Source organism: Peromyscus maniculatus, chromosome 11, assembly GCF_049852395.1.
Source record: "Peromyscus maniculatus bairdii isolate BWxNUB_F1_BW_parent chromosome 11, HU_Pman_BW_mat_3.1, whole genome shotgun sequence".
Lineage (NCBI taxonomy): Eukaryota > Metazoa > Chordata > Mammalia > Rodentia > Cricetidae > Peromyscus > Peromyscus maniculatus.
The window spans coordinates 101,606,103-101,626,002 of NC_134862.1; the positions used below are offsets into that span (position 1 = coordinate 101,606,103).

At 47.3% G+C, this 19,900-nt stretch overlaps 1 protein-coding gene across 1 annotated transcript in view; it reads right to left on the reverse strand.

Annotated features, from left to right (window-relative positions):
- Positions 1-19,900, reverse strand: part of Hhat (hedgehog acyltransferase) — a 275,044-nt gene that overhangs the window by 137,087 nt on the left and 118,057 nt on the right. The window contains exon 9 of the mRNA XM_006988143.4: positions 4,034-4,069. Coding sequence (XP_006988205.3) covers positions 4,034-4,069 — 36 coding nt within the window. The remainder of the gene's footprint in view (positions 1-4,033; positions 4,070-19,900) is intronic.

The following is a 19,900-nucleotide window of genomic DNA, read 5'->3' on the forward strand; positions in this document are numbered from 1 at the left end:
AGACGTGTCTCCTAGGTGATTCACAGCCAGCCTGGGCAACATGATGAGATCCTTAAAAGAAAAGGGGGAGCAGGACAGGGGTCTATCAATAATTCTAGCTGAGACAAAACTACAAGGCTAAAACTTTTTTTTAATTCAAATATTTTTTACTCTCTTATCAAAGTTGGACTAAGCTAAATCTAAACATGCCAGCCTAGCATCGACAATGAGACAAAGGCATTCTATTCTATAATTTTTTTTTTTTTTTTTGCCAAGCTGGTCATTTTCCCTTTTTCTTTTGTAGCAACACATGAAAAATTCCAGTCAGTGTCTTCTGAGGGTCTCTGGTGAGTGGCTGTTCCTGCTTCCTAAAAGTCTTTCCTCGGATTTTTGTGAGACGAAGGTGGAGCCCACTCACTGCTCTCCTGCAGTGATCATAAGACAGGAATGTTCAGGCTTCCCATGTGACTGCCCCTTCCTGCCTGAGCCCTGTGCCACACTAGCGTCAGGAAGGAAGCTCATCTTTCGGCTTTGAGATCACAGAACGGGCTCCAGGGAATCTGACATCACTCCAGAGAAGGCCACGTCACCACCATCCACGTCAAAGCCACAGCTGATTAATCAGGAGGGCTGTGCTTTCTTTTCGTGCCAACACTGAGCATCTGGGAGAACTCGACAACCTGAGAACACCTCAGGAGCTTCCTGGAGCTGGCAAGTAGTTCTTGGAACAGAAACAAAAGTGGTGGCCGATCCCTTTTACACATCCTCCTTTACAAGGGGGAATATATCTTCCCTTGGAAAGAACCCTCAAGTAGAAGCTCTCTCTCTCTCTCTCTCTCTCTCTCTCTCTCTCTCTCTCTCTCTCCCTCTCCCTCTCCCTCTCCCTCTCCCTCTCCCTCTCCCTCTCCCTCTCCCTCTCCCTCTCCCTCTCCCTCTCCCTCTCCCTCTCCCTCTCCCTCTCCCTCTCCCTCTCCCTCTCTCTCTTCCTCCTAGGCACATAAGATTTCCTCTGGGGCTGTATCTACAGAAACCGTCACCCTTCTCTGGTGCACTACAGATGACACTGCAGCTTCTCTGTGTCTAAAGGTGCTTTGGATCTTCCTCTAGCTAAACAGCATTTTCTCGTTGAAAAGAAAAAAACAATAGTAAAATCCACTCAGCCTGCCCTCTGCACCAGCTGCTCCCTCCTTCCTCCTCAGCCCAAAACTAAGAGCCGCCACAGCTGTCCCTTCTGGCCGCTGCTCTGCACCCTCTGCAGTCTGGCTTTAGCGTTGCCGGTCCACCGGAACGGTTCTTACCAGTGCGTCCAACCTTCAACACCCTTGGTCTCTCATGCCTAACCTCCCAAGCTAAAAGGAAGAGAGCTGGGGAGCCCGCAGCAGCGTATCCTGGGACTCCTGAGAAGAGGCCCAGTCTGCTCCAAGCAACCAGTTATATCCATCTCCTCTACTCCAGAGCTGGGAAAGGGAGCCAGGAAGAGGCCCTCTGGGGTCTTTAAGTCCTTTGCTTGGGGATGCCATGCTGTAGTGGAGGATGAAAACACCAGCTCACAGAGACCGGGGTCCTAACGAGAAGGGGAGGTGTCACCCATTCCCCAACCATAAGCAACGTGTGTTATTCGCTCTGGCTGCCCCGGGATTCACAGGGCAGGGAGAAGCCTCCCCCCCCCCCCCAAGCCCTGCTTGTTTCAAACACTGAGTAACTAACTAGCTACAGCCTTTCAAAAAGCTCCAACCAGGGACCCAGCGCTAGCTACAGCACAGCCCTGCCTCTCTCTACTCCACAGCCCACATACCCGGAGTCCAGAAGTGAGAGTGAGACCCCAAGGGCAGAGCATCCTCAGTCAAACCACAGACTGACAAAGATGAGGTCAGAGTATCTTCCAGTCCAATGTCGGGGATTTTTGGTTGTTTTTTTTTTCCCAAATGACATCATCCAGACACATCCTTGTAGGAGGCACACGGCAGGCTCAATGTCTGCAGAAGCAGATCCCCCCAGTCTAACATCCCTCCTCCTCTCACACTTCATTTCACTCCCACCACAAATGCTTTTGAAGGTGCATCCCATACCATTAATCTCAACTTGAATAGTGATAAATGATTAGGACTTGGCCCCTGCTCTGAAGAAACTTACTAGAGAAAATAAATACCAAGTTGTGTCTACCACAAGGCATTGTGGGAACAGTTCCATGAGAGTACAAAGCACCAAAACATCAAATTCAAACTCCACACTAGGCTGGAGGTGTAGGTCAGCAGTGAGTGTTACCTAGCAAGACCCTAGGTTCCACGCCTAGATGGAAGGTGAGGAGTTGCTATTCCTGGATGTCTTCCAGACAGCTTTTTATAATCTACTTAGATTTGGAATTCTCCTGTCAACTCTTTTGTGTCTCTCTGTTCATTATCCTTCCTGTGATGCTGTTCTGACCATTGCTGTGTCTCAGGTACACACGCTATCATCTGTGTTTACCATCTTGGAGAAAATCAAGACATTGCATATTCACAAATGTGGGGCAGACTGAAGAGATTTCAACGCGCAGCCTCTGAGGAGGCTTTGGAAAGGAGGACAAGGAAGGCTTGACCCCTGCTGGACACTGCCATATGCAGCCCAACATAGAGGTTCTATATAGGTGACATTTCCCGTCAGCATCTCAGCAGTAGGGAAGAGGTCGTGCACTGCGGCAAGCTGAACCACCACACGACATGCAAAGCCACTATGACTGGAGTTTAACAAACTCTCAGAATCAATTAACATGAGCCACATGTTTACAGAGAGCAAAACTCTCCAGTTGACGGTTGGTCCCCTCACAACCTACAGTGACTCTCTCCGTAACTATTCTTCCCTCACACATTTTGATGGGCATTTCGTTGTTTTTTAACATTAGTAGAAGAATGGTGATCACTACAAAAGATTTAGAAAACACAGAAAAGTTGATTTATTTTAAGATTCACTATTTTATATGTATGAGTATTTTGCCTGTATGCCTGTATGTATGTATACCATGTGTGTGCCTGGTGTCCACAGAAGCCAGAGGAGGGCATTAGATCCCTTGGGATTGAAGTTACAGATGGTTATGAGCCACCAGGTGGGTGCTGGGAATCAAACCCAGGACTTCAGCAAGAGCAACAAGTGTTCTAAAGCACTGAGCCATCTCTCTAGCCCACAAAGTTGATTTTCAAAATCATATACATTTTGTAAGCACTGTCAATATTCTGGTGTATTTATTTCCACCTAACTTGTTTAATTTCATCGCTATGTGAAATTAATCTGCTCCATAATACAACTCTGGTAAAAATCACCAATAAACTAAGTTACAAACTACTGTCTATAATCTCAATTATGCACTAGGTCACAGATCATATCTCCATGACTGTAAAACAGGTGACAGATTTCATTTTGAAAGATTAAACTCAACGGGAGAGAATTGGTCAAATGGACTACTGAATGTCTGACATGAGCCAATAAAGCTCATTTTTCATTTCTCTTTCCAGTGGCCTAGTGGATGGAAGTAAGACCTTGGTAAATGTGATGGCCAATTCTGGCCGTCAACTTGATACCCTTGAGAACTCATCAGATCAGCCTTGGGCATGTCTATAGAACATTTTCTTGATTGTTCATTGCTTTAGGAGTACTTAGCCTATAATGGGCAGTACCATCCCTTGACAGATCAGCCTGGGCTGTATAAGAAAACTAAGTGGACAAGCCAGAAGAAGCAGCCAGTAAGCCATGTTCCTCGCGGTCTCTGCTCCGGCTCCTGTCTTAGCTTCCTTTGATGGTGGGACTGCAGCTTAAATAAACCTTTCCTTCCCGAGTTGCTTTTGGTCAGTGTTTCAGCACAGCAACATAAAGCAAACTAAGGCAGTTAACTATCACTTCCGATATAAACAGATCTGAGTGATTATTTATGTGAGATTGTGGCGAACGCACACATAGTGCTAGCAATGTTTTCCTGCCAAGTAATTCAACTACTAATTCATTTGCTAAGGTTTCCCCCTTTGCACCCTTCCATAATAGATACACTATTCAGTAAGTATTAAAACAAAAGGCACTGGCTTACCTGATTAAGAAATTGTGTAGTCCAACATCAAAATACCTGATTAAAAGAGACAAAACAAGCATTATGAATAAAACATGTTTACAGCAATGGTAGACTTGATAATTTACATTCCAAGCACTGTGGAGATGTAGCTACCCTGGGGTACTTGAAGTGTGGCCCTGCAGTAGCAGCAGCAGGCTGCGGCAGAGGCTTGGGCCATACCACCAATGTCCCGTTCAGCAGTTCTGGGACCAGGCCCAGAAATTTTCTTAAGCCACGTGGTTCTAATGCATGGGTGCCTGCAAACCTGAGCTCTCTCGAGAATAAAGCCCAAGTGATGGATGCCCATGTACCCTCCACACTGCGGTAGGAAGGTCCTTCGATAACACTAGTTACTAGTTCATCTACCCAAAACTAAATGAAATGTGTTTGAAAGCCCAGAGCCACACAGTGGAAGGGAGGAGGGTGGGTTACTGCGGTCTTCTGAGCCCGCCCCTTGTGTTTCCTGCCACTCTCCACCCGCAAGCACCCTGTCCCACAATTGGTCTGCCTTGAGCACAGACTGTAGAAGGAGGGCACCTCCCTGTGCTGAGGCCTCTTGAACCCTGGACAAAGCCTTCCCCACACCACTCAGCTGCACAGTCCACACGGGACCAAGAACAGCTGCCGACATGGCCCGGGCACAAAGTTGTAATCATACCTAAAATGTTCTGAGGGTTTTGTTTTTGTTGTTGTGACTTGGTGTGGTTCCTGAGAATGAACTTTGCCAATGACAAGGACAGTGTCATGCCACAATATCAAAAGATTTGAAGTGCTGGGAAGGGAGGTCTGCCTGTAGGGACACTGGCTCATATAATTTGATTTGACATTGACACTGGGTACTTTCTAAAATTATATTATTGAAGGCAAATTTCACATAAGCAAATTTCCACACTACAGGGGCTGGAAGGACAGCTCAGCAGTCATGAGCACTGACTGTATTTGCAGAGGACCAGAGTTCGAATTCCAGAACCCACAAACTGGGTCACAACTGTAACTCCAGTACCAGGGAATCTGACAGCCTCTTCTGGCCTCTGCAGGCAGCAGGCATGCATGTGATATAAAGACATATATACAGGGAAAACACTCCTCATACACATAAAATTTTAAAATGTTTTTTAAAACTTAAATATCCACACCACAAATAATGAGCGTAAACTTACAATCCTGGAGGAAGAAATGGCTGCAGAGAAAAGCCTCCAGTGTGGCTGCCTGGCGCACATCTAGCAGGAATCTCTGGAGCCTCCTAAGGGTTCCATAACCTAAAGGGTCCTCAACCCTCACAAACAGCACCACCGCCTGGAGACCTACCAACTGTTCACACCTGTAAGCCTAGGGTGGGGCCTTCCACATTTAGACCACAACACTTACTGAGTATCTAGAACATGGCAAGCGCCATGGTCACTGCTCGGCTGTGTCTAGAATGTGGCAAGCGCCATGGTCATTGCTCGGCTGTGCACACCGTAACTGCTGAGAGGCGCTGGTGGCCCTGTTTATAACTGAAGGAACTAGAGTTCAGAGGCTAAGGAATCCACACTGAGCCCATGGCCAGGAGAACCCACAGTTGGGAGTCAGAGCTAAAACACATGATCCTTGAGCTCTTTCCAAGCACCCCCTGAAGGCACCCACCAGCTCATGGCTTCTCAATGTTAACAGCAAAATAAACAAACAAATAAATAAGTGTATTATGTGTTTACAGACCATCCTGCCTCATCACCTGACCCCGGCCTCTGCTTCTCCCAGTGCAGCTGCCCTGCTCCCTCAGTTCCTCTGAGCACACACACACACACACACACACACACACACACGTGTGTTCCTCCAATGCCCCAGGCATCCCCTAAGGCACAGTCTCTCACTGTTTCTCACTGTTCCTCGCCTGAAAGTGCTGTTTACTTCATAAACCGGTCCCTCCCCCTTCTCCACCTGATTTTGCTTTGCCTGGCTTCAGGCATCCTCAGTCTCTCTAATCACAAACACTCTGTAGGGGCCAGCAGCCCCCTGGGGGCTTGTGTCTGGCAGGCTCTAGAAAGTCATGTGACTTGCTGGGCTGCAGCTCCCAGGTGAGGATGGAAAGATCTTATTCATAGGGGGATTACAGGAATTAAGTGATATAATGCAGAAATATGGCTCAGCATGGCACCTGGTACACGGGAGTCCTCAGTTTTCATGGGCCTGCCAGATAACTCAGCGGAAGCATGCTCTACACAAAGGACCTAAGACACCTCACAATGCAGCCCAGTGTAGCACGAATCTTTAAAATTCTTATTAATAAAAACAAACCCAGGGGCTGGTATTGGGGTGAATGCTGGAAGATCAGAGAGACAGAACACAAATCACAGCTGCCTCACCTCGCCAATTCCTCAGCTGATCTTGTTTCCTCAGACTGGAAGCCTCTGAGTCCTCATCCAAATAGATATCAGCTGAACTGATGCTAAAAGCCTAAAAGCTTAACCAGGCTAGTTCCTGGTTTTCACGCCTTTTATACCTTTCTGCTTCCTGCCATCACTTCCTGGGATTAAAGGCTCTTGTTACCATGCCTGGCTGTTTCCAGTGTGGCCTTGAACTCACACAGATCCAGGCGGATCTCTGCCTCTGGAATACTAGGATTAAAGGTGTGAGTGCCACCATTTTCCGGCCTCTATGTCTGTCTAGTGGCTGTTCTGTTCTCTGACCCCAGATAAATTGATTAGGGTGCATGATATATTGGGAAATACAATATCACCACAGCCCATAAGAGGGCACACAGCCCTAGGGCCCAAGAAGGGCAGCAGGCAAGCTGTGGGGATGGGCTTTGAGGAGGGGTGGCAGTGCCTGGATAGCAGAATCAGGGAGAACTCAGCAGTGACCAAGACAAGGACTGGAGCACAGGGAATACCTGCCCCAGTCAGTTCTGGGCAGCCCCTCACACACTGCCTCCTTCTACTGATAGGTTTCTTTGTGTGGCCACTCATTCGCTCAGTCAATACTGTATTCATGCCTTCTATGTGCCATGCACTGGCCTTCTATGTGCCATGCACTGACCTGGGTCCTGGTCACAGGTCAGTGGCAAAACAAAGTCCTCAACTCTCATGGCTCTCACATTCTGGCTGTAAGAGGTAAATAATTAGTGTGTCAATAAAAATCTACTGGGAACAAAATACAAACAAGGTACCAGCGTAGTGTGGCCCTAGAGCTGTGGCTTATTTGAGGAGGGAACAGTTTTTGCATGATCAGAAAGGGGCAGATATTCCGGGACCCAAAGGAAAGATCCCGTCTAGAGAGTCTCCAAGGAGACTAAGCCCCACGCTGGGATGGTGAGCATGGCTGGAGCCAGGTGGTAAGGGGAAATGGGAAACAGCAAGGCTGAAGAGAGGAGTAGGCACCAGACCTTAAGGGGTCAGGTGCACCAAAGAGCCTGGGTTTTATCCGAGCACTGACAGGAAGCAGTAAAGGCTTTCAAGAAAAGCAGGTGCGATTAGAAGGTAACTGGTCCCATAAGCTCATAGGGAGTGGCACTATTAGGAGGTCTGACTTTGTTGGAGTAGGTATGGCCTTGTTGGAGGAAGTGTGTCACTATAGGGGTGGACTTTGAGGTTTCCTATACTCCAGATACCACCCAGTGTCACAGACCATGTTCTGTTGACTGCAAGATGTAGGTAAGACTTTCAGCTCCTTCTCCAGCACCATGTCTGCCTGCTGTGATGATAATGGACTGAACCTCTGATCTGTAAGCCATCACCTCAATGAAATGTTTTCCTTTATAAGAGTTGCCATGGTCATGGTGTCTCTTCACAGCAGTAGAAACCCTGACTAAAAGAGAGGGCTTGTTTGTTTTATGTTTTGGGAAGACAAGATACAGTTCAATATGTCAATTAAAAGATCAAATTGGCTGTCAGGAAGAGATTGGGTGGATGATAAGAGAGGAGGTCACAGGAGTCATTGTGGTCCAGGAGAGCAGTGACTATCACTTCCCTGGAGGAGTGTGAGGACAGCTGAGGACAAACGAGGGCAGGAAGGAGTGGCTGAAGAACAGCTCCGAGAGCCCTGGACTGCCTCATTCTGCTCAGCCTCACACCAGTGACCCAGGTCTCTGGCTTCCTGTGGGTTCCCCACAGCAAGGCCTGGTGGCCTGTGTCCAGACTGAGGGAACAAAGTGGCCAAGCTGAACTTGGAAAATGGTTCACCTACTGGGAGAGCTGTAAACCACCAAGACTGTTCCTCTTTATAATTAACTTGGGTGATAACAGAATAAACTTACCATCTTCCCCATGTTTGAGCACACACATTAGCATCATCAAGCACATCCACAGGAGGGCAGAAGTCACACTCAGCAGCAGAAGGGGCTTCACTGTGAAGCCACTGGCTTCAGCCCCTGACAACAAACCCACTCCCTTCAAAACACATTGCCAAAGCTGTGTGTCCATCACGGCCTCCATCTTCAGACCTCCATCTCCCCAAATGAGACTCTGTTCCTATTAAACATCAGTTCTCTCCCTAATCCCTGGAAACCATCATTCTTTATGTCTCTTCAAATTTGACAGTTCTTGGTACCCCATATACATGGGGAAGATCAGCTACATCTCCTTCTTGGTGTCCTGTACTATGGAAGGATAGTCCACCAACTAAGATCTTCACCTTCTCTCCCCCTACCTGTACCAGGAGCTCATTTCTAGACACTACCTTTAAGTACATCATCTATTGAGTGTTTAAAAATTAAACATTCAAAAAAAGACACATTATAAAACAGAACTCTGAGAGGCAAAATTTGTCTTGACATAAAAGAGAATATTCTAGGAATCTGCAATATCCTAATAAGGCAGCAAGTTTCTGGTCACCACTCAAGCATTGGCAACAAAGGGTTAACAGGAGGCTTGGGAGTGATCTCAGAGTCCTCCTGAGCTGGGCATGGAGGCAGGGGCAGGAGGATCATGAGTTCCATCCCAGCTTGGATGACACAGAGAGTTCCACACCAGATAGAGCTACATAGTAAAATGTAGCTGGAAATTTCTAGGCCCCGCCTTGCCCAGCAGTCCAGACAAATCTCTCCCACCCACGGTCCCATAGCAGCTTATAGCTAGCTCTTTCATCTTAAATTAACTCATTCCTATTAATGTAGATGTTGCCACGTGGCCGTGGCATTACCAGTCTGCTGACATCTCCCTAGCCCCACCCTTCTCTCCGAATCTCTTTTGGATTTTCCCACCTGGCTCCATCCTGCCCTGCCATAGGCCAATGCAGCTTTATTTGTTATCCAATGGGAGCCACGCATATTCACAGCATACAGAAAGACATCCCACAGCAGTAAGAACAGGAGCTGGCAAGACTGCTACCAAGTCTGAAGACTCCAGTTCAGGCCCCGGTTCCCACATGGTGGAAGAAAAGAATCAATTCTTATAAATTGTTCTTGAATTTCCACACCTGTGCTGACCTCCTCCAATAAGTGAAATTTAATGATTTTAAAATGTAAGACAAGTTAAAAAAACAAAAACAAAACCAGGAGCAGTGGCAGATGGGGTAGCTCCACGGCAGAGCAGTCGCCTGGCATGTGCAAGGTCATGGGGTCCAAGGTTTGGGGGACTCTCAGGAAGCGGATTCAGTTGAGTGCTCACAGCCACAGCAGCAGGACTTGGCTGGTCCTCAGATGAATAGGCTGTGCCTGCACTAACAGCTCCCCGTGGTCTGCAGGGCTCACTCGCTCACCACTGTGACTGCTCGTCTCATTAGAGCCTCACAGGGCACACTAGCACGGCCTGTGCACCCTGACACCAGGGCCGCAGACGTACTCAAGGGCATAGGTGCGTCTCACATCCCACTTACACCCCTGCCCGACACAGGAAGGGTCTGATGAGGGGGTCCACTGTTCTACAGGCTGCCTGCCTGAAGGAGTCCTAATTCTTCCTCTCAGGTTGACTTTGGCTGCTTTGTAACCAGAAATAAAAACAGCGATTGACTATGGCTGAGCATTGCCATGCCCACAGCTAGTATGGTGTGAATTGAAACAACTGCTATTACAGCCACTCAGTCTGAAACACATAAGCAGTACTTAATGCAAGGTACCAGGCTCAGACCTCAGTCTTGGCCTCTGCCCTTCAGTTTACAGTCTTCATACCTTTTTTATTTCCTCATCCACTTATTCCACCAGCAGGCTGCCAAAGTTTGGCACTCACATTCCTGCAAATGTGAAAACTGACAAGGAGCTGGGAATCAAAATTAAACAGATCACTGAGACCAAAATCTGTTTGCCTGCATTCCTGGTGGACTCTGAAATCCTGTTTCAGAGAGCAGAAAGCCCATGTTTCTCTCTTCCAACCTCTCTGATGGGGAAACTGTGAAGAAGGTGAAAGCAGGTTTCAGATGACATCATATGCTAACTGGATCTGGTCATACCATCTCGGCATGAAAACCCGAGTTCAGTCCCCAAGAACTCATATTTAAAAAGCCAGGCACAGATGCTGGAGAGATGGCTCAGCAGTTAAGAACACTGGCTACCCTTCTAGAAGATCCAGGTGTAATTCCCAGCACCCACGTGGCAGGAAGCAACTTTCTGTAACTCCAGTTCTAGGGGATCCAATGTCCTCCTCTGGCCTCCACGGGTACCAGGAATACTTGTCGTATACAAGATTCATATGAAGACAAAACACTCATATGAATGAAAGGAAGAAAAGAAAGAAAGAGAGGGGGCAGGGGAAGGAGGGGCAGGGAGGGAGGAAGCCACACACAGCAGCATACACCTCTAATCCCAACACTAGGAAGGCAGGGACAGGTTAATTTGTGGTGCTTACTGGCCATCCAGTCTTGCCAAATAGTGAGTTCAAAGTACAGTGAAAGATTTTGTCTCAAAAACTAAGGTGGAGGCTGGAGAGATGGCTCAACAGTTTAGCGCATTGGCTGTTCTTCCAGAGAACCTGAGTTCAATTCCCAGCAACCACAAGGTGGCTCAAAACTGTCCCTAACTCCAGTTCCAGGAGACCTGATGCCCTTTTCCAACCTCTGTGGGAACTGCATGCATGTGGTGCATGGATGCAGGAAAAACACCCACACATGTAACATTAGTAAGTGAAAACTAAGGTGGACAGTGACTGAGGACACCTGATATGACCTCTGACCTCCACATGCACACCGACAGACATGGACATGCACCCCCAACACACACAAGTTACATGTGGGCCTCTGTTTTCATTTTTCTGCCTGTTTGCTTTGACAGGGGACTTACATCTCATCCACGGCCATCTAGGGAGAAGACCAAGACTCCTTGGCCTTTCCGGGGCAGAGGTAAGGAAGGCAGCCCCAGCTGACACACTCCCAGAATGACCTCTTGAGTGCAGAGACAGCAGGGATGAAAAACCTCCGGAGGCTGATTTACCTCAGTCATCAAAACTTGATATGAGTGGGATTCCACTTTGCCAACATGGTGAAAGAATAAATTCTAAATATGGGCCTCGACTCCACACCACTAATACTACAATTAATATTTCAGTAGAGCTTTTTTTTTTAAACGAGGCACTGCCACATGGTCCCAACAGATGGTGAAGAAAGGAAGGGTCTGGTATATCCACTCCACAGCCAAGGAAACCGGCAGACCGCCTAGCAGCGCCTGGTTCAGGGCAGTCAGTGCAAGCCCCATAGACACTCAACAAACGAAGAGGAAATGATCAGTCTCTATTATAAGTGGCCCAATGTGAGTTCAGAGCATTTTTAAGATTTATTTTATTTTTTAATTTGTGTGTATGTGTATGTGCACTCGAGTGTGTATGCACACAAGTGAGTACAGTGCCCGGGGTGCAGAAGGGGGCGTCAGATCCCCTGGGACTAGTGTGTAAAGTGCCTGATGTGGGTGCTCAGAGCTAAACTCGAGTCCTCTGCAGAGAACCAAGTTCTCTGACCACCCAGCCATCCCTCCAGCCCCTGGAGATTTTCTTTAATGGCTCATGTATTATAAATTAATACATTAAGTATTAATATATTTCTAAGGGTTGTGTTTATAATTTCCAGACTGAAATAGATTTTTCTTTTATTCTTAAGGGGAAACGATGGCTTTGGGGCGGGGGGCGGGGGGGGGGGGTAAAACATAACTATAGATCACGCTAACGACCAGGGCAGGACTGTGGATTAGGATTCCCTCACCATATGAAACTAAAGGGGCAACTGATGGGATGAGCAGAGATTCATTTAAACAATAACTTACCTAGGTATGGTGTCACATGATTGTAATCTCTGCACTTAGGTGACTGAGGCTGGAGGATTATAAATTCCAGCCCAGCATGAGCTACACAGTGACCCTGTCTCAAAAACAAAGCAAAACAAAAAACCCACAACCATAATTAACTAAACAACTTTTAAAAATTTAGTCTCTCTGTGTTTGTGTGTGTGTGTGTGTGTGTGTGAGAGAGAGAGAGAGAGAGAGAGAGAGAGAGAGAGAGAGAGAGAGAGAGAGAGAGAGAGAGAGAGAATGTATGTGTTGGTATCTGCAGAGGCCAGAAGAAGGTATTAGATATCCTGGAACTGGAGTTATTTAGGCAGTTGTGAGCTTCTCATTATGGGTGCTGGGAACTGAACTCTGGTTGTCAGAACAAGCAGTAAGTGGTCTTAACCCCTGAGCCACATGTGTAGCCCCAGTTAGTCAATTTTTACAATGTCATATGCAGTAACTCACAGAGAAAGGCTCAGAAGGAGTCGGGGGCACACTGGCATGCCCAGGGTTTGACAGCATCTCACCCTTCCAAATTCTGGCCTGCACTTTGAGGGTGAAGTCCGTAAGTTGGCCCTTCCCAGAGACCCTCTCAGCTGACTTCAGATTAAGCTCTGCCAAGAACTGGAAGCATTCTACTTCGGGATGCAACTGGGGACTGAGCTGAGAATATCTGCAGATGGCAGACGCAGTTCACAGGCTCCCACTGCAGGTGTGTAGGCAGCTGCTTCCTGCAGCTGTCCCAGCCCCTCCCCTGCCAGCCCCTGGAACCACCACAGGTGCCTTCTGTTCCCTGGAGATACTCCTCACCACCTCACCACCCAGAAACCAACAACTGTTTCTGACTTCCCGGCCCAACTCCAAAACAATCCACAAAGGACCGCAGAGGTGCTAAGGAAAAAGAGAGGAGGGGTTGTTGGTAAAGACGGAGGTGTGGGCACCAGGTGGGCTGAAGACCTGGAAGGGCAGAAATTGGTGAGTCCGGGTCTACGGACCAGAATGAGAATAGAAAGGAAGCTTGTGCGTTTGACATTAGAACATCAGGCATTGTAGTAAACACTGCAGAAATAAACCAAATAAGTGGGCATCCAAATCCCAGGGCCCAGTCTAGCAGAAGAAATAGAAATGATGTACAGTGTCCAAACCAAAGTGACAGGTGCAAATGAGAGATAAGTCCAGCGTGCCCTAGGTGCTAGGAGAAGGCTGTGTACTTCACTCCATCTGGAGCTGGAACATGGCTTCCCAGAGGAGATGGCACCCTGGCTGGGTTTAGAAGGGTGAATGGAAGCTGGCCCTTCTGGTAAGAGGCTGTCCCCAGGGAGTACATGAAATCCACTGTACTCACTCTGGAAGCCAGCTGGGAACAGCCTCCACAGAAGGTCATTTCAGCTGGAATCTAAAGTGTGACTGACAGGGGAGAGCCACTCCTGAGACAATAGAGAAGTGGCAGACACTTTCACCCTCCCCACCCCACCCTGAGAAGCTCTTACAGCATCCAGACCTGAGAAGCCAGCAGGACCAGCAGGCCAAAGGGAAGAAAAATACATGTTCATGGGTAGTTTCTCTGCCAAATTGCCTTGAATGTTTCCAAAGGGAAATTGGGTTCTTCAACTTGAGGCTTTTACTCCTTGGAAAAAATGACATAGAAATGTGGGGCCCTGGTATCTACTTATAAGTTAAACTGGGCCTGATGTATCCAGAGCCTACAGAACCAAACAACAAAAATTAGGTCAAGTATTCAGGGCTGGGGTTCTGGAGCTGGTCACAGGAACTTACAAGAAGCAACTGTTGAGGCTTTGGCCAAGAGAATCCTAACAGCTAAATACATCGTCTCTGTGAGAGCATATCCACCATCATCTCTACAAAACTGCTCCACCCCTACACCATCCTGCTATGAGCAGGTCATGGTACATGACTGCTCACATAAGGTGTATGATGAGTATGTCCACTGTGGCTTGGAAAAATGGCCACAGTGCCATCATTTCAACCACCAAGGTTCTTCTGGGAGAGCTGGACATTTGGTTCTAATACTATTAGACCTTCAAGGCTTGCAAAACAAGTCATAATCATACATAGGAGCCTTGATAAGCCAGCCAGTTTCCTTGTGGTGGCACAAGCCTTTAATCCCAGCACTCGGGAGGCAGAGGCAGGCGGATCTCTGTGAGTTCGAGGCCAGCCTGGTGTCCAAAGCAAGTTCCAGGAAAGGCACAAAGCTACACAGAGAAACCCTGTCTCTAAAAAAACAAAAAGAAAGAAAGAAGGAAGGAAGGAAGGAAGGAAGGAAGGAAGGAAGGAAAGAAAGAAAGAAAGAAAGAAAGAAAGAAAGAAAGAAAGAAAGAAAGAAAGAAAGAAAGAAAGAAAGGCTCCAAGGTTCTCACATATCCAGATCCCCAAGACTCTGTAGCCGTTCCCAGGATCTGCAATGTAGCAGATTTTTTTAAAAAGATTTGTTTATTTTTATTTTTTATGTGTATGAGTGTTTTGCCTGCATGTATGTCTGTGCACCATGTGCATTCAGTACCTGTAAAGGCCAATAGATCCCCTGGAACTGAAGTTACAGATGGTTGTGAGCCGCCATGTGGGTGCTGGGATTCAAACCTGGGTCCTCTGGAGGAGCAGCCAGTGATCTTAGCCACTAAGCCATACCTCCAGCCCAAGTAGCAAAATTCTTAAGTCTCTCCCTGGGCATCTTTTTTACTTACATGGCCTACCTAACTTGAGTGAGTGTGGCTATCTTTCCCTCAATAGCTGTCTACCAAAGTCCCTTCACCAAAATCCTGAGGAAGGATGAAAATGGGGAAAAGAACCCCGTGGCAATCCAGCATACCCGAGTGCGAGGATAAGGGCGAGACCAGAGGGCACGGGTGAGGGCAAAGTTCACAGAGCTGTGCCACAGTGTGAAGCTCTGAGGCTGCAAGACACAGACGGCCTCCCCAGGAGCACACGGGGCATGCAGTCGGGGCTCCTGACTTTTGAGCACAAAAGACAGTAAGATGAACAGCTGACACAGACAAAAAGGTTCCTGGCTGCTCATAAACCACGCTGCCGATGGCAGCTTCCTGTCAGTGCTCATACTTAAACCACCACAGCCCATGCCAAAGCTGGCCAGGGGCCACTGCTCATCGAGCCTCTGACAGAAGCCACCTGCTATTGACAGCTAGCACTGTGTCCGCCTCTTCAGGGATGCCTCTACCTCAGCCCAGAAGGAGGCCTGAGCTCTTGTTCTAAGTCCAGGACTCCTCACTGAGGCGCTCAGAGGCTGACACCTGTGCCACAAAACCTAAGGCTTCTCCCCGTGAATGCTACCAAAAATTATACAGGTTTCAAAGAAGGAAAAACACACACACACACACACACACACACACACACACACACACACACACAGATCCGGATCCAAGAAACAGAGATTGCCGTCAGATCATCCCTAAGCCCAGAATCTAAAATCTGGAATCAAAGAGTCTTCTCAACACATTCAAAACATTTTAGATTTTGGAGCACTTTAGAGTTTTTAGATTAGGGACACTCAGTCAACTAAATCTATTCAGCTGTTCTAACATTTTCCTACCCACCACCCCCCAAAAAGCCCTCTCAAATACTTTTAAAATCTTGATTACATTTACTTATTTGTTTGTCATTTGTTTGTTTGTTTGTTTGTTGGGGGAGTGTGCATGCCACGGCATGTGTGTCGAGGTCAAAAGACAACTTTCAGCAATCAGTTCTCCCCTTCCATCCTGTGGGTTCCAGGGACCGAACTCAGGTCATCAGACTTGGCAGCAGGAGCCTTTACCCACACAGCCATCTTGGTGGCCCAAACCTCTCAAATCGGAAACCCAAGTATTTCAAAGATGAGATGCTCCACACATGTACATTGTAATTAGTCTCAACATTTTCAATGACACTTATTATGAGGAAAACTCAGTTTTACTGAGTTCAGTAGAAACACTAAAAAAATCATATTTTAAACAACTTGCTCCACAGACTTTGTTCTTCTGGATGTAAATCCATTCCTGGGAACAAAGAACTTAATTTCTCCCATTTTCAACAAACATTTATTGAGCATTCACTAGAGGCCAGATACCGCCAGGGGCTGGGGCAGATGCCACCGGTTATGGGCACTGACAGCTTAGAGTGGCAGCTGACGATCAAGCAAAGCCTTCTGGGAGGGTCTCTGTGATCCCAGCAGCCTGCTGGGAAGAGCGGCTCCTCCAGGCCTCACTGCTCCAGGCAGCTGGAGAGCAACACCCTTGACTGCTTTCAAGACCGAAAAACCTGAGGAGCCATGGCTGTGGGGCTGTGACCCAGGCACACAAACAGGGACGCCTTCTCGTAAGCAGTCCATTCCAGCTGGTCAGTGACGCTCACACAGAACAGAAATGGCGCCCTTCTGAAAGTCCCATCCGTTTAGGGTGAGAGCTGGTGCCCCAGGCTTTGGCTCTGGCCTGTGTTTCTGCTGTTCTTTTTCCCTGTGTGTGCACAGACTTCCTACTTAGGATCCATTAGGACTTCATAGATAATGTGTTCCTTTTTTCAGTCACTTACTCTAGAAAGAAGGATTATCAGGGAAGACAGATTGGCTTTGCACAGCAGGAGCTATCAAATTACATTAACAATCATGTCGTAATTATTCTACAAGATTACTTGAAGTAGGGCATAACTTTATGGATAGAATAATCCCTATTCAAAAAAATATAAAAGTTTAATGATACCATTTATCCACGGGTAAAAATTCCCATAAGCCCATTTATTACCAAGGCTATACACCCAAGCCACGCGGTAATGGCAAGTACAAGCCCTTTGTGTGGGATTTTCTACAAGCCACTTAGACCCAGCCTCACACTTATTTGTAAGAAATGGTCACAGATTTGAAGTGAGAGCTATCAACAACACTTGAGCCGGCACCCACAACAGCACCCGGGCTTTCTGATTCCCGACACATTTAAGCCACCTTTGTTGAATTGCCCCAGGCAGAATCTATCATAGACATAGTCCATGTGTACCTATTGCATGTGTGCACATATATTTGTTATAATAGGAAGAAATGGCTAATAGAGGAATACAACTGAAACAAATAAGAAAATGTCAATGCATTAGATATTATTCCACAATCTTTATGTTAAATGTTGTTTGTTTATATATTGTAATCTGCTCACAAACACTGATTTTCATTTAATCACCAGTACACCACGTCCTCCTGGCGGGCCCCTCGCTCCCAGCATGCCCTTGGAACCTTGCCGATGCTTGCCTGGCTCAGCAGAGGTCCCAGTTTCCGGCATGCACACCTTCGGCAGTCTCCCCAACACCATCCGAGTGCTAAGGCTCCGTCCTGGCCTCTGGGCCTCTGCCTTCCTGCACTTGTGCACCTCTACTTTGGTGTCCAGGAGACGCTGAACATCTAGACACCCTGGATGAAATGCCTCATCTCCTCCCCCTTGGTTTTGCCACCTGTGGCCTTCCCCATCCCAGGCGACAACAGCTACATCCTTCAGCCACTCAGGACCAGAAACCTGTACCCACCACCCATGACTCCTTAACCCTCACATCCGATCATCAAAAAAACTGTAAGGTCTACCTAAAAGCTAAGCTCAGACTGCTAGCTTCCCAGCACCTGAACTTCAAAGGATCTTTCTGGTCTTGGCAAGGCATTTTCAATGAAGTTAGAATGATTTTAAAATCCCATGACCCTTCACTCTCCTACTAAAACCCTACAATGTCTCCCCACTTCACTCAGAGGAGCAACTTAAGTCTTCACCCTCGGCTAACGAGCCCTATGTGCAAGAACTCAAAACCAGAAAAGGTTCGGATTTGGGCCATTGGTGAGCTCAAGGGAACTGAGAGTGCTGATCCTTCAAAGGATGCTGGCCTTGCCTGACTTGATGGGTGTGTCTTGTGCTCACTGGACCACACCTGAAGGTCACCCTCAACTCCAAGTGTCTATTTTAGTGAATGACCAGCGAAGAGAACATACTTAGATGATACCAACGGGAATGGAGAAGGGCATGGGAAGGAAACCATTTGAGCCAGTGACACAAGTTAAATGTGGACAGTAGATCAGAAGCAACTCCTTTGGGTGGATTTTAATGAATTATGGCAACAGGTTCATTAGGAGTCCTGTGAGTACATCAGACTCCTTTGGTATGCTCAGCACCCAGACTCAAGGCTGAACATGTCTGTTGGCAACCATCCTGCACATGTACACGTGCGTGCACACGCACAAAGCACTGCTCCTCCCCCACACAGGTCTGTGTGGATTCAGTCTCCATCCTACTACAGTATTACAGCAGTTAATGAAATCACTGTCCTCCTCTTCAGTCTAGGTTATAAGACTCAGCTACCCAATGAGATACTTAAACACACCTTTGCTGCCTTCCGTTTATTACATAGAATTTTGTCCCTGAGGTCCGGGGGATATGCTATTTTTGTCTTCTGGCATTTTAAAAAAAAGCTGCACTTTTTTTTCAATTTCATATTTTAAATGTTTTCCTAAATGGAAAGTAAAAATCTCCATGCTGGAACACTTTTCTTGGGGGAAATTCATCACAGTCTTTTCCTATACTGAGTTTACACTTGACAGAAATTAAGATGTGACACTCAGGTTAAATGCCGCTGACCTCAATTTAAAGTTCCAGGATAATGCCACCAGCAGGCCAGAGGGTCCTTGATTCCTTGTCCTTGAGACCATTATTTGTGAGTAATAGTCTCATTATGGGGTTTTGCCTGAGGACACACAGAGATCTCAAGCCGAGGAAGGTTCCTATGGGGTTTGATTTGGGCAGAACTTCTCGAGTGAACATGATGATTCCTGGGCTGGCTTTTGTGTTTCAGCTTTCTGGTCTGCATGGCTCTCTCCTTGGGAATTCTCCTAGGAGCCAAGCCTAAGAAAGGCAACTAAGATGGAGATGCCCAAGGAAATCAGTAGGTCGGCCCCTCTCACACAGGACTGTGCTCACTCTTTCTGGCAGATCAGCTGCTGGAGGTAAAGTGTCCCCTGAGACGTTCAGAAATAGCTTTTCTTTCTTCACAGCTTGTAGAAGTCTGAGTTCATCCCTGAATTAACAAGTGGTTCTCAACCTGTGGGTCACAATCCCTTTGGGTTGGAATGACCCTTTCACATGAGGGAGGAGGGTCAAATATTAGATATCCTGCATATCAGATATTTACATTATGATTCATATCAGTAGCAAAATTACAGTTATGAAGTAGCAATGAAAATCATTTTATGGTTGGGGGTCACCACATCATGAGGAACTATATTAAAGGGTTGCAGCATCAGGAAGATTGAGAACCACTGCTCTAAGGCATCCCTGGGTCTTCACTCCAGGCTTGGTGGCTATGAGCCCGTGGTACAGAGCCTGGTTAGCCATTGGAGAACAAGGCTCAGATGCCAAGCCTCATCTGGTTCCAAGACCCAGGGACCTGGTGATCAGATCTCAGATCTCTCAAGGACTCCTTGGTGTTAATTTGTTATTAAAATGGGCTTGCAGTAAGCTGAGCTTCCTTCAGGACCTGGAGTTGCAACTGTCCTGGCAGGAGAGAAGATGGTCCAAAAAAACACACCCACCCACCCACCCACCCACCCACCCACCCACCCACCCCACCTCCCCCACCCTCCCCACCCCCGCTTTCGACCATTTGCAGGAAAGACTAGAGCTGAGATAATGGTGGATCAATGATGGATGGGACCA